Below are 27839 nucleotides of genomic sequence, written 5' to 3' on the forward strand. Positions count from 1 at the left end.
GTTTTTATCTGTTAATTTACTCTTAGATGTGTACTCTCTATCCTTTCCTGGAAAGTTTATCATTTCCTGTATTAGTACCTTTCTCTTTTGCCTTGTCTCAATTCTGATCTTAATGGGGAACAGGGATCAAATTTGGGAAGAAGTTTAAAGTCTGTCTCCTAGTTATGTGGCTTGCAAGAACACCAGCCCCAGCCGCAGAATTGAGTGGAAGCCACCTCATCAGTACACATCAGTATTGTTGCCAGTATTCGATGAATTGGAACCTATTAATCTTATTTGCCATGTGCCAATATCAGGTAATAATCTGGAAAACTGCAGCTTTGAGATTCTGCTTCTTAATTTGATGCTTAGCTTCTAATACTGACAATGCAGAACTGTACACATGCACTTGGGTAGTTTTTGCTGATTTCATAAATTATATTATTTTTCACTTAAGATAAAACTAGGGTTCAATTACTTCAGTTTGTTTTAATATTAAAATCCATCCTAAAGAAAAAAATGACAATCATCCTGGAAGACATTGAGATTTCACACTTACTGTTTACCATAGACCACGTTAGAGAGTAAGCAGAAACTTACAGTAAACACTACTTGTAATGTTCAGATAATATGAATTTTTTTTGTGTGCCTGTTTTTTTTTACAAGACTAAATACTTAAGTTGGCATGTCATCATTAACTTTACTCTTCACTAAGTCTGTGATTCTGATCTCAATGAGATATAATGTTGCCTTGACGTCAAGAACCTTTTTCTTTGTTGAAACTATGCCATGAGCAAATGTGTTGGCAACACAGCAGTAGTTATCTATAAAAATAGTACTAGAAGGATCTGGGAGAAAATGAGGACTGCAGATGCTGGAGATCAGAGTCAAAAATTGAGGTGCTGAAAAAGCACAGTCAGTCAGGCAGGATCCGAGGAGCAGAAGAATCGACATTTCGAGCATAAGTTCTTCATCAGAAAAGAGGGTGGCCCAAGGGGACAAGGAGATAATAGAAGGGGTGTGGGGGTGGGGAGAAGGTAGCTGGAAATGCAATAGGTAGATGAAGGTGAGGGTGAAGGTGATAGGTTGAAGAGGAGGGTGGAGCAGATAGTTGGGAAGGAAGATGGACAGGTAGGACAGATCAAGAGGACAATGCCGAGTTGGAAGGTTGTATCTGGAATAAGGTGGGTGGAGGGAAAATGAGGAAACTGGTGAAATCCACATAGATCCGGTGTGTTTGGAGGGTTCCAAGGCAGAAGATGAGACGTTCTTCTTCCAGGCATGGGGTGGCTTGAGTTTGGCGGTGGAGGAAGTCCAGGACTTGCATGTCGTTGGTGGAGTGGGAAGGAGAGTTAAAGTGTTTGGTCACAGAGCGTTGGGGTTGGTTGGTACAGATGTCCTAGAGATGTTCTCTGAAATGTTCCATAAGTTGGTGTCCTGTCTCCCCAATGTAGAGGAGACTACACTGAGAGCAACAGACACCCCCTCATTCCTGTCGAAGAGCTTATTGCTCGAAACATCGACTCTGCTGCTCCTCGATGTTGCCTGACCGGTTGTGCTTTTCCAGCACCAAACTCTTCAACTCTGGAAAGGATATGGAATATTTTTCAGGCAAGCAAAACTCCAAAGATCTGTGGCTCTTTCAAGTTGACTATAGCTCTCATTGATAGGTCAATCAATATCCTGTTCATTACTCAGAACAAAGGTGTGAAATTGTTTCTATTGCAGCTTTCTTCCTGATTCGGGTTTTTTTAAACATCAAATTTGTGTTTTGGGACCAAGATAACTGCTGGTGCTAGCACTCTGAGCTATGCCTTATGGTCAACTTCTAAGTGTTCTTGACTCGAATCTATCAGTACAGAAAGTATAGTTTTAATGGTCATTTAGATTATCCGTCTGACAACACAATACAGGGGATATTGGTCAACAGCAGTCAATAACACGCACAGAAGATGCACCCTTTAGCATCTTTGTGTATTATTGCTCCGGAATTCAAGGGAACAGACTTTGGCATGTTACACTCATGATTGTCCTGAAGACTTGGACTTAAAATCTTGACAGTTGTATCAATTACCAGGGTCACCTCTTGTTCTATATCCACCTCTTGTACCTGTACACTGACCCCTGTGACATCAAGCAGCAACGTTCTTGAATGAATAACAATCATTAATCATTCATCAGTTTCATGCCAATGCAGCCATTTTAGCTCCTTCGCAGGAATGGTAAGAGAAGCAGGTATCCTGTCATATTAACCAAGAAAAACCTGGGATCGTCTCAAAAGCCGCACTGCCTTTCCTGTGTTTGTCATTTTACACCGTCTAAATGAATTGTAATGAAAATTCAAGGAGTAGCATCTCTTTCAACTAACACATTACAGCTTTCTGGAATTACCATAGCATTCAATAACAACAGATTAATGATAAACAGTCCTACTTTTTCAAACAGTAGCTGTCAGTAATGATTCTGCTGTTCCCATTTGTGTATCATCAAGACCCATACCTTTTCCTAATCACTTGTTCCATTAGCATTTCACTTCACCTTGCATCATGATTTCTTTTCCCACTTAATTTCCTCTCCCAAAGATCTTCCTTCACATTCTACTATATCCCTTTCCCACTTTTTATTTGCTTAAAATGTATAGCAATCCTAACTATTCCCAGTTCCGATGCCAGGCTGTTAATGTTCCAGGCTGTTACTCAGTTTCTCCTTCTATAGCTGATTCCTAACCTTTAAGTATGATCAGCGTTTCTTATTTTCAATCATAATGCCAGTAATGAATATACACGGAGGTTATCGATCTTGTGCTAGAGATTTCTGCATGGATAGTCCAGCATCAGAGTCTATTAAACTAATTATAAACTCCATGATGCACTGCATGTGTCAATGTCCTGTACAAGCAGGACATTCAAACCTGTGTATCGGAACTAAGAGAAGGAGGCCATTTAGTCTGTTAGATTGATTTGGGACCAGACTATTCAGCCTAGAGCTTACTTCATTGGAGCAGGAGCAAGTGCCATTGCAGTCATTCAGAACTTGTTCCACGACCACTGAATTAAATCTCAGCTGATCTATGTCTCACCCATCTTTGTTCCAGGTTCAGAAATATTCTTACGCAACAAAAATATCTCAGTCTTCAAAATTTTAATTAGCCTTCAGCTTTTCAGGGGTAATGAGTTCTGGGTTTTCACTACCATTTATGAGGAAAAACATTTCCTAATTTCACTGCTAAATGATCAACTCTAATTTTGAGATTATTCATTCTTGTTCTGTTCCCCAAACAAAGGAAACAATTCCTCTACATTGACTGTATCATATCAATTTTAAATATCTCAGTTAATAACCAACTGTCTTAAGCAAAGGGAACTTGTTCCTTCAATTCTTCCAGGATACCGTTGCAAACCTGAAGATTTTTGCCAGTCAGCATCTGCTTGAACAGAAGAAACAATCCCAATGTCAGGACGTGCAAGCAACCTGTCAGATTTCTCACCCTTCCTATAGGTGCAACAATGGATTGGGAACAATCTAAATGCTATTTTGCAGATTGCAACCAAATCATCAGGCAGATAACCATGACATTAAAAACAAAGAGCTGTAGAAATGCAGCAATTCTGGCAGCATGTATGAACAGAGAAATAGATGTAATGTTGAGTACAACATTTTTGGTCTCCAGCATTTTGCAGTATTTGCCTTTATTTGGGGGAGGTAGTGGTTTAGTGGTGATTTCACAAGACAAGCAATCCGGAACCTTGGGCTAACGTTCTGGGGACATGGGTTTGAATCCCTCTGTGACATGATGGTAAAATTTGAATTCAATAAAAATTAAGAATAAAAAAGAAAGCCAGTCTAATGGTGACCATGTAACCATTATTAATTATCATAAAAAACAAATCACTAATGCACTTCGGAAAAGAAATCTGCCACCCTTTTCCGTTCTGGACTACATATGACTTCAGAACCATAGCAATGGAGTTGACACTTAACTGTAAGGGATAGGCAATACATGCTGGTCCAGCCAGAGACAACCAGATGTTATGAATCAATATTTGAAAAAGTCTTCTCATCCACTAGTTACAATCATTTCACTTGGCAAAACAGCACAAAATTAGGTTTAAAGAAATCTTAACATGAAAATGCACTAAGTCTGAATTTTGTAATGAGATATTTTAATTTAAAAAATAAAACACTTGGACAAATTCAGGCTGCGCGCCAAATGAAAATAGTTTGGTAGTTTCTTTCTAATATTTTATTGGTGTTGTCAAAATAACCACAAATCGAAAATGTTGAACTTGGTGGAATTTTTACTTTAAAAATGTTGACCATATTTATGCAAAAGATATATGTAAAGCACAAATTAGCACTTAACTTTAAATTAATTATAGATTGACATGTAAGCCAGCACCAAGTGCATAATTTTGAGGAACAGAAAAACTCCACCAGCTTCTAACAGCATTGTAAACAAATACAATTGGCTGAGTCCAATTAGAATCATAGAGTCATAGAGATGTACAGCACAGAAACAGACCTTTCAGTCCAACTTGTCTATGCCAACCTAATATCCTAACCTAATCTAGTCGCATTTGCCAGCACCTGTCACTTCCTATTCATATACCCATCTAGATGCCTTTAAAATGTTGCAATTGTACCAGCCTCCACTACTTCCTCTGGCAGCTCATTCCATACACACACCACCCTCTGCATGAAAAAGTTGTCCCTTAGGTCCTTTTTAAATGTTTTCTCTCTCACCCTAAATCTACACCTTCTAGTTCTGGACTGCCCCCATCCCAGGGAAAGACCTTGTCTATTTACCCTATCCGTGCCCCTCATGATTTTATAAACCTTCATGAGGTCACCCTTTAGTCTCTGACGCTCCAGGGAAAACAGCCCCAGCCTGTTCAGTCTCTCCCTATAGCTCAAATCCTCCAACCCTGGCAACATCCTTCTAAGTATTTTCTGAACCGTTTTAAGTTTCACAACATCCTTCTGATAGGAAGGAAACCAGAATTGCACGATATTCCAAAATTGGTCTAACTAATGTCCTGTACAGCCACAACATGACCTCCCAACTCCTGTACTCAATACTCTGACCAATAAAGGAAAGCATATCGAGTGCCTTCTTCACTATCCTTCTTCTACCAGCGACTCTACTTTCAATTGATTGTACAATTCGCTATTCTTCATTCCAAAGGTTTAGCAGCATTAAGACAGCATTCTACTTGGCTTCTGTTTTATTTCTATCTGCCATGTCTGCTGACCCTCGAAATTTTGCTTTACACATTGAAATCCCAACAAATTTTAGCAATCTCTTTATAAATGGAAATATTAAGTTGGTACCTTCAAGGCTTCTTTTTTCCAGAGAAAACAAGCTTATCTTATGGAACTTGTCCTGACAAGTTACTACCCAGAATCATGTTTTACTGCTTTATTATATTCTGTGATATCTAGAAGGTACAGCATACAAACAGTAATGGCCTATGCTCCACGTCAGCCTCATCACACCCGACCTGGTCTCACAAATAGCAGAATCTTTGATTCCTCTTTCCCTCATTGTAATCTAGATTGCCCTTAACTACATCTCTGCTATTCACCTTACAGACTCCATGTAGTAGCACATTCCACATTCAAGGCACTTTCTGGATAAGGAAGTTACTTCCTTACAAAATATATTATCTATTAATTATAAACTAATATTCTTTCCACAATTCATAACCAGAACTGTTGATTATACCTAATTAGTATGTCAAGACAATTTCATTTGATAAATATTCCCATGTCAGATACTGTACAGAATGAAGATCCAATACGCTGGAAAAGCATTGCTTTCTTTTAACTTTCAAGTATGGCAAGTTCTATTTCTCATGTCAATCAAAGTGGCTTTTAGAGTGCAGCTACTAGTTTACTGGTAAATGTGGGGCAGTTTTGATTTTGTAATGCACTAAGAAGTAAGTTAATGCCATTTAATTCTAATCCAGTGGTGTTTTTATTCCTCTGGTTAGAGCTGCATGGTTGATCCATTGCACTCTTTACCATTTTCTGCATCTCTTGTATTTTTAACTTTAGGCTGAAGCTGGAAGAGAAAGACCTGAGAACTTTTCATAAAACTCAATTTCTGGTGTTTCTGTGGAAAGTTGTATTTAAAGGTAATTCGTAAAGAAAATTAGGTCCATTGCAGATTGCTAAAGATAAACATCTGGGGATGTGTTCTGAACTGCTGCATGCATGCCAGTTTATTTTGGTTGGGAAAAGGTTGGAGACACAAAACAACATGAACTATGACTGTACACTCAAACTGCCCAGTGCAAAAAAAAAAATTCTATCACAACAGCTATAATCATTTTATACTCAAGATTCCCTAATGAATCCTCAAATTCATCTGGTTACTAAGACAGGGAGATACACCAAGAAGTGTTTTAACCTGGATTGCGTTGGTACAACAGAAATGAATTATTATTGCATTAATTGGGCTAAGGATAGATCTGCTGTGCCCTTTCAGCCATAGAATTCTGATTGGAACTCCAGAACAGAAAAACAGAAAACCAATTTTTTTTTAAAAGCACGAGGAAAAAGCTAGGATTACAATATTCATCAAGAGTTTACCCATGGTTTCTTAGACCTGGCTCCCAGCTGCAGCAGTGGCACCGATTACTGGTCACACAGTGTAAAACACAAATCTCTTTCAGAACAGTTTCAGTTCAGGACCCAGTAGATACTTAACAGAACACAGAAGGGGGACTGTTGTCACAGCACATCATAAAAATTGGGATTCTGATTTTCCATGTTCCAGAAGCCTGTGGTGACAAATGGGACTAATTATTCCGTTAGAATTTATTCAAATAATAGATATAAACTGTGATCATGGCCTGAATCAAAAACAGAAGTTGCTGGAGAAATTCAGCAGGCCTGCCAACATCTGTAGGAGGAAAGCAGAGTTAATGTTTTGAGTCCAGTGACACTCTGATTTCTTCCCACAGATTTTGCCAGAGATGCGGAGTTTCTCCAGCAACTTTTGTTTCTGTTTCGGATCTCTAGCATCCACAGTTTTTATTATTTTATATTATCATCATTACCTATTGGGCTTCTGGGGTACACCACAATTTAATAGCTAAGGTCTTTCTGCTATTTTGAATACACTTCTAGTAATATTGATCTAAGGATAATTGCATAAATACTTTCATAATGTCAAGCAAATGTTTAAAATGCTCACGTTGATTTCTACACAAATAACAATTCCAAACAAATAGGTATTTAAGTAAATCTGGACAGTTTCTTTTAAAAAATAAATCTACATAATGTACAATCGTTAATAAAACAGTTTTAAAACCATTTCCTCTGTTATGTGCAGAGATATTCAAGAATCACATGTCTGTTGAAATTCAATAGAGATCCTTCTGAAATTTAATATAGATCCATAGAACATCTTAGACTTCAATTTCATTTTCCACTCCTTGATGATGTTCATATGATGTCATGGTCTTGCTTTCCAAGCCTATAGAACAAAACATACATCAACCAATCAAATATATGAAGAAAGACCAGAAAGACTGTCTTAGCTATTCATGTAGAGATTGAGCATCATGATCCAGGTGTATCCACTCATGCCAGCAGCCACTCGAGATATTGTAACATACATACGAAGCCAATGATTGAGAAGATTCTTCTCCAACACTTGAAGGCAACCGAATGAGCTCCAGGAACTCAAACTGACAAAATGGTTCATTAACCAACGTCCCACCTACTGTGTGTGCAGCAGGATCAGCTGTAGTGAGGAACCATAAATCTAAACCCCTTTTATATGAATTCAGGGTCTTTGCAATCTCTGCACAAGTAGGCAACTTATTCCAGAGGCCCTAATCCTCTATAATAAACAGAAACCTGTGTTTAATCTTGTTCTGTACATATGCAAGCATGGAACTAGATGTCATATAAATGCAGTTACCAAGGCATTGTCATACAGCATATAAGCAGGACCTTCAGCCTACAATTCCTAACCAACAAACACTCAACTACATTAACCCATTTGGTGATTTCAATTACCCCAGGGTAGACTGAGAAAACGGTAGAGTATGGGGCATAGAAGGGGAGAAATTCCTGCAACATTTGCAGGAGAGTTTTACTTTAGCTTTATGAATTTTCTCACCGTTTAAAAAATAGTCTGTCCCGTTTCGAAAATAGATCTTGCATTTGCTCACATTAAATTTCATCAGCCATTTCTTAGACCACTCTCCTGAACTGTCTAATCTCTCTGCAGCCTCCCCACCTCCTCAGTACTACCTGCCTGTCCACCTAACCTCATATCATTGGCAAACCTCGCCAGAATGCCCCAGTCCCTTCATCCAGATCATTAATATATAAGGTGAACAGCTGCGGCCCCAACACTGAACCCTGTGGGACACCGCTTGTCACCGGCTGCCATTCCAAAAAAGAACCTTTTCTCCCAACTCTCTGCCTTCTGTCAGACAGCCAATCCTCAATCCATACCAGCAGCTCAACTCAAACACCATGGGCCCTCATCTTACTCAGCAGCCTCCCGTGAGGTACCTTATCAAAGGTCTTTTGGAAGTCTAGATAGATAACATCCACTGGCTTTCCCTGGTCTATCCTACTTGTTACCTCTTCAAAGAACTCTACAGGTTTGTCAGGCACGATCTCTCTTTACTAAATCCATGCTAACTTATTCTAATCCAACCCTGCGCTTCCAAGAATGTAGAAACCTCATCCTTAATGATGGATTCTAGAATTTTAATTTTAGAATTATAGGCTAATTGGCCTGTAATTTCCCATCCTTTGTCTTGATCCTTTATTGAACAAGGGGGTTACAACAGCGATTTTCCAATAATCTGGCACTTTCCCTGACTCCAGTGATTTTTGAAAGATTACAACCAACGCCTCCACTATTTCCTCAGCCACCTCCCTCAGAACTCTAGGATGTAGCCCATCGGGGCCAGGAAATTTATCAATTTTTAGACCTTTTAACTTTTCTAGCACTTTCTCTTTTGTAATGGCTACCATACTCAATTTTGCTCCTTGACACTCCTTAATTGTTGGGATATTACTCATGGAGAAAGTGAGGTCTGCAGATGCTGGAGATCAGAGCTGAAAATGTGTTGCTGGAAAAGCGCAGCAGGTCAGGCAGCATCCAAGGAACAGGAAATTCGATGTTTCGGGCATAAGCCCTTCTTCAGGAATGATATTACTCATGTCTTCCACAGTGAAGACTGATACAAATACTTATTAAGTTCTTCAGCTATTTCTTTATCTTCCATCACTCGCCTTCCTGCATCATTTTGGAGTGGCCCAATGTCTACTTTTGCCTCTCGTTTGTTTCTTATGTATTGAAAGAAACTTTTACTATCCTTTCTAATATTACTGGCTAGCTTACCTTCATATTTGATCCTCTCCTTCCTTATTTCTCTCTTTGTTATCATCTGTTTGCCTTCCCAATCTTCTGATTTCCCAGTGCTCTTGGCCACTTTTTAGTCTCTCTCTTTCTCTTTGATACATTTCCTAACTTCCTTTGTCAGCCATGGCTGCCTAATGACCCCTCTTTGGATAATCTTTCTTTTCTTTGGGATGAACCTCTGTACTGTGTTCACAATTACACCCAGAAACTCCTGCCATTGTTGCTCTACTGTCTTCCCCACTAGGCTCTGCTTCCAGTCGATTTTCATCAGTTCCTCTTTCATGCCTCTGTAATTACCTTGTTTAACTGTAACACCATTACATCTGGTTTTGTCTTCTCTCTTTCAAACTGCAGACTGAACCTACCATATTATGATCGCTGTCTCCTAAGTTTTGCCTTACTTTAAGATATTTTATAAAGTCTGGCTCATTACATAGCACTAAGTCCAGAATGGCCTGCTCCCTTGTGGGCTCCATCACAAACTGTTCCAAAAAGCCATCCTGTAAGCATTCCATGAATTCCCTTTCTTTGGATCCACCGGCAACATTATTTACCCAGTCCATTTGCATACCCCCGTGATTACTGAGACCTTGCATTTCTGACATGCCCTATCTATGTCCCGGTACATGTTGCGTCCCTGGTCCTGACCACTGTTGGGAGGTCTGTACATAACTCCCATTATGGATTTTTTTTGCCCTTGTGGTTCCTCAACTCCACCCACACAGACTCCACATCATCCGACACTATGTCATTCACTGCCATAGATTTAATTTCATTCCTAACTAACAAGGTAACCCGGCCTCCTCTGCCCACCTCCCTGTCTTTTCGATAAGGTGTAAATCCTTGGATGTTTAACAGCTAGTCCTGAACTCCCTGGAAACAGGACTGTGTGATGCCTACCACATCATAATCATTCACGATGATTCCTGCTGTTAATTATCACTTTGTTACAAACACTACAAGCATTCAGGTCAAGTGCCTTAATGCTAATTTTCGTATCCTCATGATTTCCATCATCCCTAGTATTATGTCCTAAGTTATCCTTCCTTTTTGCTTCATTCCTAGTCTGCCTTGAACTTAAACCCAGCACACTTGCTAACCTGCTGTTTATCTTTCAACTTGACTCCATATTCCCTTTTGCTTTCCCTTCCCCCCGATTCATAAGTTCAAATCCTTTTCACCAGGACACTGGTTTCAGATCTGTTCAGGTAGAGACCGTCCCAACGGTACAGATCTCCCTGGTTCCAAAATTGATGCCTATGTCCCATGAAATGGAATCCCTCTTTCCCACACCAATCCCTTAGCCACATGTTTACTTCCCTAATTTTCTTATCCCTATGCCAATTAGCACATGGCTCGGGCAGTAATCCAGAGATTATGACCCTTGAGGACCTGTTCTTCAATTTCCTTCCTAGTGCTTTATACTCCCCAAATAGGTCCTCCTTTCTAGCCTTACCTATGTTGTTAGTCCCAATGTGGACCACAACAACTGGATCCTCTCCCTACCGCTCCAATATCTTTTCAAGCCAGTTGGAGATGTCCTGCACCCTGGCACTGGGCAGGCAACACACCATGCAGGACTCCTGATCCGGCTCACAAAGGATACTGTCTGTCCCCCGAATTATAGAATCCCCTATAACAACTAGTTGTCCTTTTGCTCCCCTCCCCCCTTGAATGACCTTCAGAACCATGGTGCCATGGTCAGCTGACTCATCCTGTCCACAGCCCTTTCCCTCATCCGTACAGGGAGCAAAAATTTCATACTGTTGGACACGGTCAAGGGCTGAGCTCAGAATCCCCCTACCTGCCTCACTTACAGTCACACCCTGTTGTCCCCGATCACTAACTGAATTTGAATTATTTAATCTAACAAGTGTGACTGCCTCCTGAAACAAAGCATCCAGGAAGCTCTCCCCCTCTCGGAGAAACATCTTTACTCAGAGATTTTAAGATTTGGAATGCCATGTTTGGGAGAGTGGTAGGTTGAAAGTGATGAGGGCTGGAGAATGGGATTAGCTGGAGATGTGACAGACATGGTAGGACAAATAGCCTCCTCCTGTACTCTCCAATACCATGATTCTAAAAATAATGGAAAGGAAGATTTCCTTTATTTTGAGAATCAAAATATTTGCAATCAAATCTAATTAGGCTTTTACATAAATCAGATGTTTTTCTTATGTGCACTCACACTTTCAAAAGGAAACACTTCGAATTGTCTTCCTTTTTGCACTATTCAACATTCAAGACAACCGGTAAGCAAGTTGTTATTGGACCAACAGAGTTTTGGGAGACTTGCAAGAAAGTATATCATATTAACAAAGCAGAATTGTTTAATCTCGTTCCTACACAATATATTCACTGAAGATTATCTTAATCTGCTATTCGGATTCTTAAAAGAGGCAAAGTACAACTGCCATGAGTGGATCCAATATTGAGACAGTACGGGAACATTACCCATATCTTTCATAAAATACAGATAATTATCTGCCTTCCTGTTTTTGCCACCAAAGTGGATAACTTCACTTCATCTGCTATGTATTTGCCCACTTACTCAGCTTGTTCAAATCACACTGAAGATTCTCCGCATCCTCCCCACATCCCACCTTCCCACCCAGCTTTGTCTCACCTGAAAGCATTGAGACATCTCACTTGGCTCCCTCATCTAAATCATGAACATACATTGTGCATAGCTGGGGTCACTGGCTCCCACTCTGTGAAAGACTTGTCTATTCCTATTGTTTCCGGTCTGCCAGCTAGCTCTCTATCCATGTCAGCACACTACCCTGATCCATGTGCTTTAGTTTTACACACTAATCTGTTACATGGACTTTAACAAAAGCCTTCTGAAAGTCCAAATAATCCACATCCACTGACTTTCCCCCATAACCCTACAGCTACATTCTTGAAAAAAATCCAGTAAAGTTGTCAGCATGATTTCCCTTTCAGAAATCCATGCTGACTGGTCAATTCTGTCACTGTTTTCCAACTACTATTGAATCTTTTATAATGGCCCCTACATTTTCCCAATTATTGATGTCAGACTTACCAGTAATTTAAATCTGAGCTAAGCAAAGGTGTTCAGGGATATGGACCAAAGGCAGTGAGGCCACAATCAGCCATGATCTCATTGAATGACAGAACAGGCTCAAGGGGCTGAATGGCCTATTCCTGTTCCTATGATCCCTGTTTTCTTGCTCTCTCCGTTTTTAATAGTGGCATTACATTAGCAACTCTTCAATCCTTAGGAACTGTTCCAAAGTTCTATAGAATCTTGAAAAAAAGACCACCAATGCATCCACTATTCCTCGAGCAACGTCTAGGAGCCCAGATGCTCCAACCCATCCACTGGTTCCACAGAACATACCAGCTTTAGATTATTCCAGTAAAAATATTAAATTAAAAGATTTTTCTGGATTTTTAAAAGACTAACCTTCTCCATGGTCTGAATCCTGCTGGTTTGATTTATGTAGCAGCTTTGGCCCTAGCAAGCCAATAATAACCGCTCCGATGGGAGCCGTGATCAGGATTCCCAGAAAGGCCACAGTGAGAACACTCAACCCGTACTCTGTTGCAGTCTTGTCATTTCGAATTCGTGCCATGTCCAAAGCTACAGAGCCAATGGCAGCCTAATTCAGCACAAAGAAACAAGGTTTTCAGCTCCTTCGATTATGCAACATATTATGAAAAACTTGAAAAGAGATCACACACCTATGACAAAGCTTAATTTGAACACTTAACATGTACACTGAGCAACAAGCAGACAACTGTTTAATAACTGTCCAAACTGAAAATGATAAGCTAAATATTAGAGATACTATACAATAATGCTAAGGTTGTTCAGAAAGTATGTGGTGTTTTGGCTTTCATTAACAGGGGGATCGAGTTTAAGAGCCTCGAGGCTTTTCTACAGCTCTACAAGTCCCTGGTGAGACCACACTTGGAATATTGTGTCCAGTTCTGGTTGCCCTACTATAGGAAAGATAGAGAGGCTTTGGAGAGGGTGCAAAGAAGGATTACCAGGATGCTGCCTGGACTGGAGGGTTTGTCTTATGAACAGAGGTTGACTAAGCTTGGACTTTTCTCTCTGGAGAGAAGGAGGAAGAGAGGTGACCTGATTGAGGAATACAAGGTAATGAGAGGCATGAATAGAGACAGTAGCCAGAGACTTTTCCCCAAGGCAGGATGGACTGGCACGAGGGATCACAGTTTTAAGATATTAGGAAGAAGTATAGAGGAGATATCCACGGTTCTTTACGCAGAGAGTTGTGAATGCATGGAATGCATTACCAGCGGTGGTGGTGGAAGCAAAATCATTAGGGACATTTAAGCGACTGCTGGACATGCACATGGATAGCAGTGAAGTGAGGGGTGCGTAGGTAAGGTTATTTTATTTTACATTAAGATTAATCATCAGTACAATATCGTAGGCCGAAGAGCCTGTTCAGCGCTGTACTTTTCTATATTATAATGCTTCATATTTATGGTAAGTACAGACATAGATTTAAGTTTCATCACATTTTTTTTTCTTTTAAAAGTTTACAAGAGTTGCTACTCTGACACAGAAGCAATCCTTTTCCTGCTATTTCCCGAGGATGAGATCTCTCTCATACCACCACTTAAAGAACACTTGATACTTCTTTCCATGGTAGTCTTTCCTTTGTAATCTTTGCTTCTTGTGACCAATCTATGCTCCTTTTATCAGTCTCTATTAAACGCTTACATTTTTCCAACATACGCTAAGCTTATATTCTATCAGTATTTCTCCATAGTATTCCAACCAGATACTAACTACATGTCTGACTTCAGCACACATCGTTAATGCACTGGATGTCAGTACCCTCTCCTTCAACAGCTTTGACTTGCAAACATTACTCAGGCCAGATGTTTGAACTCAGCCGTGACAAATGTCAATGCAAACCTATTGTCATAAACACAGGGCACAACTCTATTTCACCTTTCATTTCAAAACCAAAATGCATCAACAGCCTTCAATCCTCAATTTATTAGTGAATTGCCCTTTGAACACATTTTTAATATCAGGTTTTAGAGGTACAGAATATGGACGAAATGATCTTTGACTGTGTAACACATAACAATATGAGAAGTTGTAGAAGCTGAACTGGACTGGCCATATAAATTCAGTGGTTTCAAGAACAGGCCAGAGGCAAGGACTCCTGCATCAAATAACTATCTTCAAGGCACAGTTGGTGGGCGGCACGGTGGCACAGTGGTTAGCACTGCTGCCTCACAGCGCCTGAGACCCGGGTTCAATTCCCACCTCAGGCAACTGACTGTGTGGAGTTTGCACGTTCCCCCCGTGTCTGCGTGGGTTTCCTCCGGGTGCTCCGGTTTTCTCCCACAGTCCAAAGATGTGCAGGTCAGGTGAATTGGCCATGCTAAATTACCCATTGTGTTAGGTAAGGGGTAAATGTAGGGGTATGGGTGGGTTGCGCTTCGGCGGGTCGGTGTGGACTTGTTGGGCCGAAGGGCCAGTTTCCACACTGTAAGTAATCTAATTTCTAAGTCAGGATTGTGATGGTATAGTTTTCTGTTGACATAAAATGGCCAAAAAGGAATTAGCAGCTACAGAAAGCAGACTTTCATAGCCAGACATGTAGTCTCCATACAGAGTTACACAGGATAAGATAATGAAAGGTCCCATGAAAATCATAGTAGGGTTCTGGGGTATTTAATAATTAAATTTCTGTAGACAAGCAGCTTTAAACACATAGGCATTGTTGATAAGGAGCATCCTTGAGAAATCTAGACAGCAGAGACCTGGGCACTAACCACAGTCCCAAGTTTGTTATTTAATAAAATGTTGAAGGAAAAGCCAGACCCCATAGTATTCGGAACTTTTTAAGCAATTGTAAATTAGAAATGCAAAAATACAAACTAACACGAAGAGACTTAGCTAAATTCCTATGAACAGTCAACCTGACACAGTAAAGAGATGGTTTGGAGATGCCGGTGTTGGACTGCGCTTTACAAAGTTAAAAATCTCAGAACACCTGTTCTTATAGTCCAACAGGTGTATTTGGAAGCACTAGCTTTCGGAGCATTGCTCCTTCATCAGGGGTGGTTGTGGAGAATAAGATCCTAAGACACAGAACTTACAGCAAAAGTTTACAGTGTGATGTAACTGAAATTATATATTGAAAAAAGACCTGGATTGTTTGTTAAGTCTCTCATCTTTTAGAATGACTATATTGGTTTCAGTTCTTTCATGTGTAAATCCCAGAACATTTTTTTTAAAGTTACATTCTCAAGTGAGCTTTAACAATAGGTGCCATGTTGGCCCAGATAATGTATTGAAAGGTGTGAGGTGCCCTGTGTGAGGCTGTCCGTGCCCTAATGTTCAGACTGATTCTATTTCTAAACAAGGGATTTACAAAATCTTACATGGATTCATGCAATTTTTGGGCAAAATAAAATGTAATTCTGCAAGTACAAATTCACCCCACAAACTTGTGTGTGTGTGTCTGTGAGAGAGTGTGTATATGTGTATGTTTGTGAATCTGCATGTAAACGGCTATAAGTCTGTATGTGGATGTGAGTCTGAGGGTGTGTGTGTGTGTGTGTGTGTGTGTGTGTGTGTGTGTGTGTGTGTGTGTGTGTGTGTGTGTGTGTGTAAGAAAGAAAGAAAGAGTGTGTAGTGCAGTGGGGTCACCCTTGGTGTGACATGAACCCAAGGTCCTGGTTGAGACCAGTTCCATGGGTACCGAACTTGGCTGTCAGCCTCTGCTGGCCACATTGAGTTATAGAGTCATAGAGATGTACAGGATGGAAACAGACCCTTCGGTTCAACTGTCCATACCAACCAGATACCCCAACCCGATCTAGTCCCACCTGCCAGCACCCGGCCCATATCCTTCCAAACCCTTCCTATTCATATACCCATCCAAATGCCTTTAAAATGTTGCAATTGTACCAGCCTCCACCACTTCCTCTGGCAGCTCATTCCATACATGTACCACCCACTGTGTGAAAACGTTGCCCCTTAGGTCTCTCTTATATCTTTCCCCTCTCACCCTAAACCTATGCCCTCTAGTTCTGGACTCCCCGACCCCAGTGAAAAGACTTTGCCTATTTACCCTCTCCATGACCCTCATAATTTTGTAAACCTCTATAAGGTCACCCCTCAGCCTCCGAAGCTCCAGGGAAAACAGCCCCAGCCTGTTCAGCCTCTCCCTGTAGCTCAGATCCTCCAACCCTGGCAACATCCTTGGAAATCTTTTCTGAACCCTTTCAAGTTTCACAACATCTTTCCGATAGGAAGGAGACCAGAATCGCACGCAATATTTCAAAAGTGGCCTAACCAATGCCCTATACAGCCGCAAGATGACCTCCCAAATCCTGTACTCAATACTCTGACCAATAAAGGAAAGCATACCAGACATCATCTTCACTATCCTATCTACCTGCGACTCCACTTTCAAGGAGCTAAGAACCTGCACTCCAAGGTCTCTTTGTTCAGCACACTCCCTAGGACCTTACCATTAAGTGTATAAGTCCTGCTAAGATTTGCTTTCCCAAAATGCAGCACCTCACATTTATCTGAATTAAATTCCATCTGCCACTTCTTAGCCCATTGGCCCATCTGGTCAAGATCCTGTTGTAATCTAAGGTAACCCTCTTCGCTGTCCACGACACCTCGAATTTTGGTGTCATCTGCAAACTTACTAACTGTACCTCTTATGCTCGCATCCAAATCATTTACGTAAATGTCAAAAAGTAGAGGACCCAGCACTGATCCTTGTGGCACTCCACTGGTCACAGGCCTCCAGTCTGAAAAACAACCCTCCATCACCATCCTATGTCTTCTATCTTTGAGCCAGTTCTGTATCCAAATGGCTAGTTCTCCCTGTATTCCATGAGATCTAACCTTGCTAAACAGTCTCCCATGGGGAACCTTGTTGAACGCCTTACTGAAGTCCATATAGATCACATCTACCGCTCTGCCCTCATCAATCCTCTTTGTCACTTCTTCAAAAAACCCAATCAAGTTTGTGAGACATGATTTCCCACGCACAAAGCCATGTTGACTATCCCGAATCAGTCCTTCCTTTCCAAATACATGTACATCGTCCCTCAGGATTCCCTCCAACAACTTGTCCACCACCGAGGTCAGGCTCACCGGTCTATAGTTCCCTGGCTTGTCCTTACCACCCTTCTCAAACACATTTGTCAACCTCCAGTCTTCCGGCACCTCACCTGTGACTATCGATGATACAAATATCTCAGCAAGAGGCCCAGCAATCAGTTCTCTAGCTTCCCACAGAGTTCTAGGGTACACCTGATCAGGTCCTGGGGATTTATCCACCTTTATCCGTTTCAAGACATCCAGCACTTTCTCCTCTGTAATATGGACATTTTGCAAGATGTCACCATCTGTTTGGCCATAGTCTATATCTTCCGTATCCTTCTCCACAGTAAATGCTGATGCAAAATATTCATTTAGTATCTCCCCCATTTTCTGCGGCTTCAAACAAAGGTCACCTTGCTGATCTTTGAGGGGCCGTATTCTCTCCCTAGTTACCCTTCTGTCCTTAAAGTATTTGTAAAAACCCTTCGGATTCTCCCTAATTCTATTTGCCAAAGCCATCTCATGTCCCCTTTTTGCCCTCCTGATTTCCCTCTTAAATATACATTGTTGCTTGTCCTGAAGTCCGCCTTGGAGGATGATTACCCGAAGGTACCAAGGTCAAATGTACCGGACCGCTGAAGTGATCTCTGTTAATTGTTGTGCATTCATCCATTGCTGTAGCCTCTGCTTGGTCTTGCCAATGTACCATGCCCCAGGGTATCCTTGCCTGCAGTGTATGAGATAGACAACATTGGCCGAGTCACATGAGTACCTGCCACGTACATGGTGGGTGGTGAAACTCTGATGCGTCTTGCAGTGCCTACTGTGACAGGATTGTATGGTGTTGTCCTGAGAGCTGGGCAGTTTGCTGCGAACAATGATCTGTTTGAGGTTTGGAGGTTGTTTAAAGGTGAGAAGTGATGCAGTGGGGAAGGTCTTGGTGAGGTGTTCATCCTCATTGATAATGTGTTGCAGGCTGCGAAGACCATGGCGTAGTTTCTCGGATCCTGGGAAGTACTGGACAACAAAGGGTACCCTGTCGGTTACAGCTCGTGTCCTGAGGAGGTCATTACGTTTTCTCACTGTGGCACGTCGGAACTGGCGGTTGATGAGTTGAGCTTCGTACCCTGTTCTTATGAAGACTTCCTTGAGCACTTCAAAGAGCTCATCACGTTCCTCCTCATCTGAACAGATCCTGTGTATGCGTAGCTTGTTTATATGGGACGGCTGTTTTAATATCTTTCAGGTGGAAGCTGGAGAAGTGTAGCATCATGAGGTTATCCGTGGGTTTGTGGGAGAGTGAGGTGTTGAGGTGGCCATCCTTGAAGGAGATGCATGTGTCCAAGAATTAGACAGTAAAGAGAGACTCACATCATTAGCAGGAGAAAGCAAGGACTGCGGATGCTGAAGATCAGAGTCAAAAAGTGTGGCGCTGGAAAAGCACAGCAGGTCAGGCAGCATCCGAGGAGCAGAAGAATCAACATTTTGGGCATAAGCCCTTCATCAGGAATTAGCAGGAAAAGTGAAGCAACAAATAGTGTAAACAGATAACCTCTAAAAGAGCACCAAGAGACAGTTAGCATGGTATAAGGAGATTGTAAAACATGGTCTGTGTGACTTCAAGAAAATAAACAATTGTAGCTTTACAGTTTAGCAAACACCCTAGTTCAGATGTAGATAATTTGAGCAGATCCTTGCATCCAAAGATCAAGGGAGGGGATGATCCAATTATAAGATAAGGGTGGGAGTGAAGTCATGTCCTGTTGTACATTGAGGATCCAAATTGGTATCTTTTAATAACTTGTTAAAGTTGAGGAAGTGATTGAATTTCTGTCATCAATAGAATTCAAGTAGATCCTCTCTTATTTAGTAAAGAAAACTAGTTTAGCATAGAAGAAAAACAGAACATGATGGTGTGTTGAAGTGGCAGACTCAGAAATCACACAACGCCAGGTTATAGTCTAACAGGTTTCTTTGAAATTACAAGCTTTCACAGCATAGCCCTTTGTCAGGTGAAGTGACATTTCACCTGATAAAGGGGCTACGCTCTGAAAGCTTGTGATTTCAAATAACCTGGTGTTGTGTGATTTCTGACTTTGTCCACCCCATTCCAACATCGGCACCTCCACACCTTGAAGGGACAGGCAACAGGAAGCTCAGGATCATTTTTATGTAGACAGAACAGTGGGTGGCACGATAGCACAGTGGTTGGCACGATAGCACAGTGGTTAGCACTGCTGCCTCACAGTGCCAGAGACTGGGGTTCAATTCCCACCTCAAGCAATTGTCTGTGTGGAGTTTGCACATTCTCCCCGTGTCTGCGTGGGTTTCCTCCGGGTGCTCCGGTTTCCTCCCACAGTCCAAAGATGTGCAGGTTAGGTGAACTGGACATGCTAAACTGCCCGTAGTGTTAGGTGAAGGGGTAAATGTAGGGGGATGGGCTGCTCTTCAGAGGGTCGGTATGAACTTGTTGGGCCGAAGGGCCTTTTTCTACACTGTAAGTAATCTAATTTACTTTTAAGAACATAGGTGTTCAGATTCATCCCATGTGTTCCTTGGGCTCCATTTCCACCTCTCATTTACTGTCCACCTCCCTCACCTCATCCCATTTTCAGTATAAAAAACATCCTTTTCCTGCGTACCATCAGTTCTTAAGAAGGGTCACGGGGCCCAAAACATTAACTCTCCGCAGATGCTACCAGATCTGCTAAGATTTTCCAGCAATTTCTGTTTTTGTTCAGATTTTCAGCATCCCCAATTCCTTGTTTTATTCTTGTGTGTAACTCACTGCTGCATCTTTTCCAGGTATATCAACCTTAAAGAAGTTCTGCACCTCTCTCCAATAGGATTTCCATTCCAATATTTTTACTCTTTCTTGTTCACCATAATTACTTTCACTGTCACTCCTGGTGTTTGACAAAACTTGTTTGCCAAAGTCACATTCCTTAGTGACTACGTCCAGTTCAGACTCATCCACATGAATTCCAGCTCAAATTTCATCCTATTTTGAATCCACCCAGAATTATAGGTATCTAAGTCTGAGACAATTTGTAGCTCGGGTGCTCGTTGTTGTGGTTCTGTTCGCCGAGCTGGGAATTTGTGTTGCAAACGTTTCGTCCCCTGTCTAGGTGACATCCTCAGTGCTTGAGAGCCTCCTGTGAAGCGCTTCTGTGATCTTTCCTCTGGCATTTATAGTGATTTGTCTCTGCCGCTTCCAGTTGTCAGTTCCAGCTGTCTGCTGCAGTGGCCGGTATATTGGGTCCAGGTTGATGTGCTTATTGATTGAATCTGTGGATGAGTGCCATGCCTCTAGGAATTCCCTGGCTGTTCTCTGTTTGGCTTGTCCTATAATAGTAGTGTTGTCCCAGTCGAATTCATGTTGCTTGTCATCTGCGTGTGTGGCTACTAAGGATAGCTGGTCATGTCATTTCATGACTAATTGGTGTTCATGGCTCCCCAGTTTGTTAGCTTTGTCAAAGAATTATAATATTAGGTGTGACTTTTTAACTTTAATTAGAACTGAAATGACAAATTTTACAACAATTGGTAGAAATTAGCATCTTTTTGTATCTCTTGTAATGAGATTAGTATGGAATATAAATTGTAAAATAGAAATTCAAGAACTTATTACTGATAAGCAAGTTTCTAGTTGATTGGTAATTAACATGATGTAGCTGGCAAATGTCTGGGAAGGAATACGACTGTCAGTATTGGAATTTAATTGAATGAGATGTAAGATCCCAAAGTAAGTGATAACAGTTATCTGGTAAACATCATGAAATCATGGGAGGACCTAGGACTGTCCATTGAATTGTCCATCATTGATCGTGTGTTTACAGGATTGAATGTGTAGATTAGGGAGAGTGTGGCTAACAATTACAACAATGTTGCATGTAATTATTGTAATCCAGAATGTAATCCAAAAATGCTGCAGAAAGGCCAACTGTCTAGTGGAAACTATTTCCAGGGACCTCTCCCATGCTGCGTTGGTATGGAGCTCTGAACAAATATTGATTTGTGCTTCTGCACATAGGACTCAAGACTCCTCTTTAAAATCTCTCCAACATCCTCACTTGGCAGAAATTCACCCAAGCTCCTTAAATAACACCTTCCAAAGCCATAGCCACATAAGAAGGACAAGAGCAGCAGATAAATGGAAAAGCCACCACTTGCAAATTCCCTTCCTGATTTGGAAATATGTTGCTGTTCCTTCAGTGACACTGGATCCTGAAATTCCCTCCTGAACAACATTATGGGGGCGCCTACAACAAATGGACTCCAGTAATTAAGAAGGCAGCTCACCACCCCCTCTCAAGAGCAACTAGAGATCGGCAATAAATGCTGGTCCAGCAGTGACGCCTGTATTTCGTGAATGAATACAGAAGGTCCATCAATATTAGCAAGAGTCGAATCTCCATTTGTTTTACAGACAGATAATACTGATCGGTAAAGTTACTTAATCATTGTTAGACACCAACCTGAACTGTGGCTTTAGGGATCCAGGCCAAAGAAATAAATACTCTTTCCTTAATGTTAAATCCTGAGAAGTGTACCATGAGGAACGTGACAAAGATTCTGACTACAAGAGCAATGCTCAGAGTTGCAATCCCAAGTCCTAGAATAAAAACATGGTTTTTAGTTTCAGATACAAAGGTATAAGTGAAAATGAACAGGCACTTAAAGTAATTTTCAGGCTGATCCCCAAGTTAACAGCCATAAAGAATTTGACTCCATCTCAAAGCTACCATATTCTATACCCATCTCAAAGCTCCTGGAAATTTAAGTCAGGGGTACTATAAGCTGAGACTCCCCCTTGATCGTCTTGGTGGCCAGGTTTGCTAGTGCTGTAAGGGAGGGTTTAAACTAGATTGGCCGGGGGGTGGGATAATAAACAGCAGGAGACAAGTACGAGGCTCGAGGGAGATACAATAATCAGAAATAGTAAGTTGAAGAGACAGGTCAGGCCAACATGACAGAAAGTGAGGAATGCCTGTTGGATTAAATTGCATTTATTTCAATGCTAGAGGACTACAGGTGAGGCTGATACATTCAGGGTGTAGATAGGCACTTGGGACTGGGATAGTATAGCCATTACAGAAATATGGCGAAGGAAGGGACAGGATTGGCAGCTTATCGTGCCAGGGTACAGGTGCTTTAGGCAGGACTGAGGTGGTGGAAGGAGGGGAGGGGGAGTTGCATTTTTGATTAAGGCGAGTGTCACAGCAGTAATCAGAGATGAAATAACGGAAGGGTCATCCAGTGAGGCTTTGTGGGCAGAGCTAAGAAATAAGAAGGGGATGGTGACGTTACTATAGGCTGTATTAGGGGTTGTACTACAGGCCCCCAAATAGTTAATGGGAATTAGAGGAACAAATATGCAAGGAGATTGGGGAGACATGCAGGAGTAATAGGTTGTCATAGTGGGGGATTTTAATTTCCCTGACATAGAGTGGGACTGCTTAGCTGGGGTGGTGTTTGTTAAGTGCATTCAAGAAAGTTTCCTCAAGCAGTATATCGAGTGTCTGACTTGGGAAGGGGCACAACATGATCTACTCTTGGGAAATAGGGCAGGATAGGTGTCAGAGGTGGCAGTGGGGGAGCACTTTGGGACCAGTGATCATAGTTCTATTAATTTTACAACAGTTATGGAGAGGGTCCACAGATTCAAGTTCTAAATTGGGGCAAGGTGAATTTTGATGGAATTTGAGAGGAGCTTTCAGGGATTGACTGGGGTAGTTTGTTTGCAGGCAAAGAGACCTCCAGCAAGTGGGAGACCTTTAAAAGTGAGATAGCTAGAGTTCAAGGTCTTTATGTTCCTGTGAGGGTGAGGGCAAGAAAAAGAATAACTGAGAGAGAATAGGGCCCCTCAAGGTCCAAAATGGACATGTATGTGTAGAACCGCAGGAGATGGGTGAGGTTCTCAATAAATATTTCTCTCCTGTGTTTACCGTGGAGAAAGACCTGAAGACTTAGGAACTTGGGGAAGTTAGTGGTGATATCTTGGGGGCAGTCCATATTGCAGTAGAGGAGTTATTGGATGTAATACAATGCATGGTGGTGGATAAATCTCCTGGTCTTGACCAGATATATCCAAGAACACTGCAAGAGAAGAAATTGCAGGGACCCATGGCTGATGTTTTTTCATCATCATTAGCCACAGGTGAGGTCCTGGAAGTAGCAAATGTTGCACCATAATTTAAGAAGGGCTGCAAAGAAAAACCTGGGAACTATGGACCAGTAAGCTTAACATCTGTGGTGGGTAAGTTACTTAAGAAGATTCTGGAATGACAGGTTTTGATTAGGAATAGTCAATATGGAAGATCATGTCTCACAAATTTGCTAGAGTTCTTTGAAGAAGTGACCAGGAAGGTTGACAAGGGCAGGGCAGTAGACGTAGTCTATATGGATTTCAGTAAAGCCTTTGATCAAGTTCCATCTGATGGGCTGCTCCGGAAGGTTAGATCACAAGGAATCCAGGGCAAGCTGGGAAATTGGATATAAAATTGACTTAATGGTATGAAGCAAAGTGTAATACTGGAAGGATGCTTGTCAGACTGGAGCCTGTGACTAGTGGAGTGCCTCAGGGGTCGGTGCTGGGCCCATTGCTGTTGGCTGTCTATATCAATGATTTAGATGAGAATATACAAGGCATGATTAGTAAATTCACTGATGATATTAAAATAGGAGGTATCGTGGACAGTGAGAACGGTTATCAGAAACTGCAGCAAGACCTTGATTAGCTGGGGAGGTGGGTCGAGAAATGGCAAATGGAGTTTAATATAGATAAGTGTAAGACCTTGCATTTTGGAAAGTCAAATCAAGGTAGGAGTTTCATGGTGGGGTACCCTGGAGTTTCAGGGTAGGGCCTTAAGGAATGTAGTGGAACAGAGGGACCTTGAAGTTCAGGTACATGGTTCTCTGAAAGTGGAGTCACAGGTAGACAGGGCAGTGAAGAAGGCTTTTGGCACACTGGCCTTCATCAGTCAGGGCATTGAGTATAGAAGTTGAGAAGTTATGATGCAGTTGTACAGGACTTTGGTGAGGCCGCTCTTGGAGTACTGTGTTCAGTTTTGGTCACCTTGCTATAGGAAAGATGTTATTGAACTGGAAAGAGTACAGAAGAAATTTACAAGAATGTTGCCTGGATTCAACAGTCTGAGTTATCAGGAAAGGTGTGGACAAGCTAGAACGTTTTTTCTTTAGATCGTAGAAGACTGGGGGGCGATTTTATAAAGGGCATAAGATCATGAGAGGCATGGATAGGGTGAATGCACTCAGTCTTTTTCCCAGGCTTGTGAAATTGAGGACTAGAGGGTATCAACTTAAGGTTAGAGGGGCAACCTTTTACCCAGAGGGTGGTACGCATATGGAATGAGCTGCCAGCGGAGGTGGTTGAGGTGGGTACATTAACAACATTTAAAAGGCATTTGGACATGGATAGGAAAGGATCTGAAGGATATGGGCCAAGTGCAGGGAAATGGGGTTAGTGTCAACAAAGAACAAAGAAGAACAAAGACAATTTACAGCCCAGGAACAGGCCCTTCGGCCCTCCAAGCTTGAGCTGATCCAAATGTACTGTCTAAACCTGTCGGTCAATTCCTAAGCATCTATATCCCTCTGCTCCCCACCTACTCATGCATCTGTCCAAACGCATCTTAAATGAATCTACCGTGCCTGCCTCTACCACCTCTGCTGGCAACGCGTTCCAAATGTCTACGACCCTCTGTGTGAAGTACTTGCCGCATGCAGCCCCCTTAAACTTTCCACCTCTTACCTTGAAAACGTGACCTCTCATGATTGAATCCCTCACCCTGGGAAAAAGCTTGTCTTTAGCCACCCTGTCTATACGCTTCATGATTTTGTAAACCTCAATCAGGTCCCCCCTTAATCTTCTAACCTATTCAACCTCTCTTCATAGCTAGCACTTTCCATACCAGTCAATATCCTCGTAAATCTTCTCTGCACTCCCTCCAAAGCGTCCACATCCTTTTGGTAAGGTGGCGCCCAGAACTGTACACAGTATTCTAAATGCGGCCGAACCAATGTCTTGTACAATTTTAACATGACTTGCCAGCTCTTATACTCAATACCCCATCCAATGAAGGCAAGCATACTATATGCCTGGTTGACCACTCTATCCATCTGTGCAGCAACCTTCAGGGTACAATGGACCTGCACTCCCAGATCTCTTTGCCCATCAACTTTTCCCAAGGCTCTTCCATTCATTGTATAATTCGCTCTAGAATTAGACTTCCCAAAATGCATCACCTCACATTTGTCTGGATTGAAAACCATCTGTCACTTTTCCGCCCAACTCTCCAGTCTATCTATATCCTCCTGTATTCTCTGACAGACCCTTATGCTTTCTGCTACTCCACCAGTCTTCATGTCATCTGCAAACTTGCTGATCATACCAACAGTGTCCTCTTCCAGATCATTTATGTATATTACAAACAACATTGCCCCCAGCACTGACCCCTGTGGAACAACACTGGTCACCTTGCTCCATTTCGAGAAACTCCCTTCAACTACCACTCTCTGTCTCCTGTTGCACAAACAGTTCTTTATCCACCGAGCTAGAACACCCTGCACACCATGTGACTTCACTTTCTCCATTAGTCTACCATGGAGTACCTTATCAAATGCCTTACTAACGTACATGCATATGACCTCAACAGTCCTTCCTTCATCTATCAACTTGGTCACTTCCTCAAAGAACTCTATTAAATTGGTAAGGCACAATCTCCCACCGCACCCCCCCCCCCCCCCCCCATCTCCACCCCCACCCCACATAAAACCATGTTCTCTATCATTGATAAGCCCATTCTTTTCTAAATATAAATATATCCTATCCCTCAGTACCCTCTCCAGCAACTTTCCCACCAGATGTCAGGCTCACTGGTCTATAGTTACCCGGAATATCCCTACTACCCTTCTTGTACAGGGAGACAACATGAGCAACCTTCCAGTCCTCCAGCACCTCACCTGTATTTAAGGATGCCACAAAGATATCTGTCAGGGCCCCAGCTATTTCCTCTCTCGCCTCCCTCAACAACCTGGGATAGATCCCATCCAGTCCTGGGGATTTGTCCACCTTAATAACCTCTAGCTGACCCAACACATCTTCCCTACTTATGTCAACGTGATCCAGATGAATTAAATTTCTGTCTCTAATCTCAAGATTCATCATGTTCCTCTTCTCAGTGAGCACTGATGCAAAGTAATCATTCAGAATCTCACCCATTCTCTCAGGTTTGGCACACAGCCTTCCTTCATTATCCTTTAGTGGACCAATCCTTTCTCTAGTTACCTGCTTGCTTCTTATAGAAGAATAAAATGCTTTGGGATTCTCCTTAATTGTGCTCGCTAAAGCAATTTCATGACCCTTTTTAGCCCACTTGATTCCTCGTTTAAGACTTGTCCTACTCTTCCGATATTCCTCCAGAGTCCGTTCTGTTCTTAGCTGCCTTGACCTTATGTACGCTTCCCTTTTCCTCTCGGCTAATCGTACAATTTCTCCTGTCATCCACGGTTCACAAATCTTGACCTTCCTATCCTTTGCCTTCAGCGGGACATGCCTATCCTGCACTATCTTTAATCTATCTTTGAAAGCCTCCCACATCTCAAATGTAGATGGATATTTTGGTGGGCATGAACCAAAGGCCCTGTCTCCATGCTGTAGGACTCTGTGACTCTATGTCAATGCACAAGTACAGCAAGTAATTAGGAAAGTTAATAGTGGGTTCATGCTTATTATGAGGGGAATTGAATAAAGTAAGGAGGTTATGCTTCAGTTATACAGGGGATTGATGAAACTACATTTGGAGTACTTTGCCCAATATAGTGCACACTGCTTATTTATTATCTTATTTAAGAAAAGGATGGAAATGCATTGGAAACTAGACTAATACCTAGAATGAGAGTATTTATCTCATGAGGAAAGGTTGGACAGGCTAGGTTTGTATCCACTGGAGCTTAGATAATTAAAACATACAAGCTCCTGAGGAGTTCAGATAGAATGAATGTGAAAAGAATATTTCCTCATTTGGGAGAATCTAAAGCTAGAGTCACTATTTGTAATCAAGGGCTTGCCTGTTTTGGACAGAGGTAAGGAGCAATTTCCTCCCCCAGAGGGTCGTGATTCTTTGGAATATTGTTCATGAAAAGGCAGTGGAAGTGCAGCTTTTGAATATCTTTAAGACAGAGCCACCTCTGGGACTCTTGATTAGCAGGAGGAGAAAGGACAGTAAAAGTAAGTGGGAATACAGAATTTTCAGATCAACCATGGTCTTAGTGAATTGTAGAGGAGTTTCAAAGGGCTGAGTGGCCTATTCCTGTTCCTAATTCATACGCTTATATTGACCCACAGAGTTTCTC

The 27839-nt window shown here is 41.8% G+C and overlaps 1 protein-coding gene across 3 annotated transcripts in view; it reads right to left on the reverse strand.

Annotated features, from left to right (window-relative positions):
• Window positions 1-6173: 6173 nt before the first annotated feature.
• The window catches only part of LOC132833431 (sodium/hydrogen exchanger 9B2-like), a 177288-nt gene continuing 155622 nt past the window's right edge, over window positions 6174-27839 (reverse strand). For all 3 annotated transcript variants that reach the window (XM_060851693.1, XM_060851691.1, XM_060851692.1), the window contains 3 exons: window positions 21941-22077; window positions 12807-13002; window positions 6174-7462 (listed from right to left, as the gene is read on the reverse strand). In XM_060851693.1, coding sequence (XP_060707676.1) covers window positions 7395-7462; window positions 12807-13002; window positions 21941-22077 — 401 coding nt within the window. In that variant the 3' untranslated portion in view covers window positions 6174-7394. The remainder of the gene's footprint in view (window positions 7463-12806; window positions 13003-21940; window positions 22078-27839) is intronic.

Source organism: Hemiscyllium ocellatum, chromosome 36, assembly GCF_020745735.1.
Source record: "Hemiscyllium ocellatum isolate sHemOce1 chromosome 36, sHemOce1.pat.X.cur, whole genome shotgun sequence".
Lineage (NCBI taxonomy): Eukaryota > Metazoa > Chordata > Chondrichthyes > Orectolobiformes > Hemiscylliidae > Hemiscyllium > Hemiscyllium ocellatum.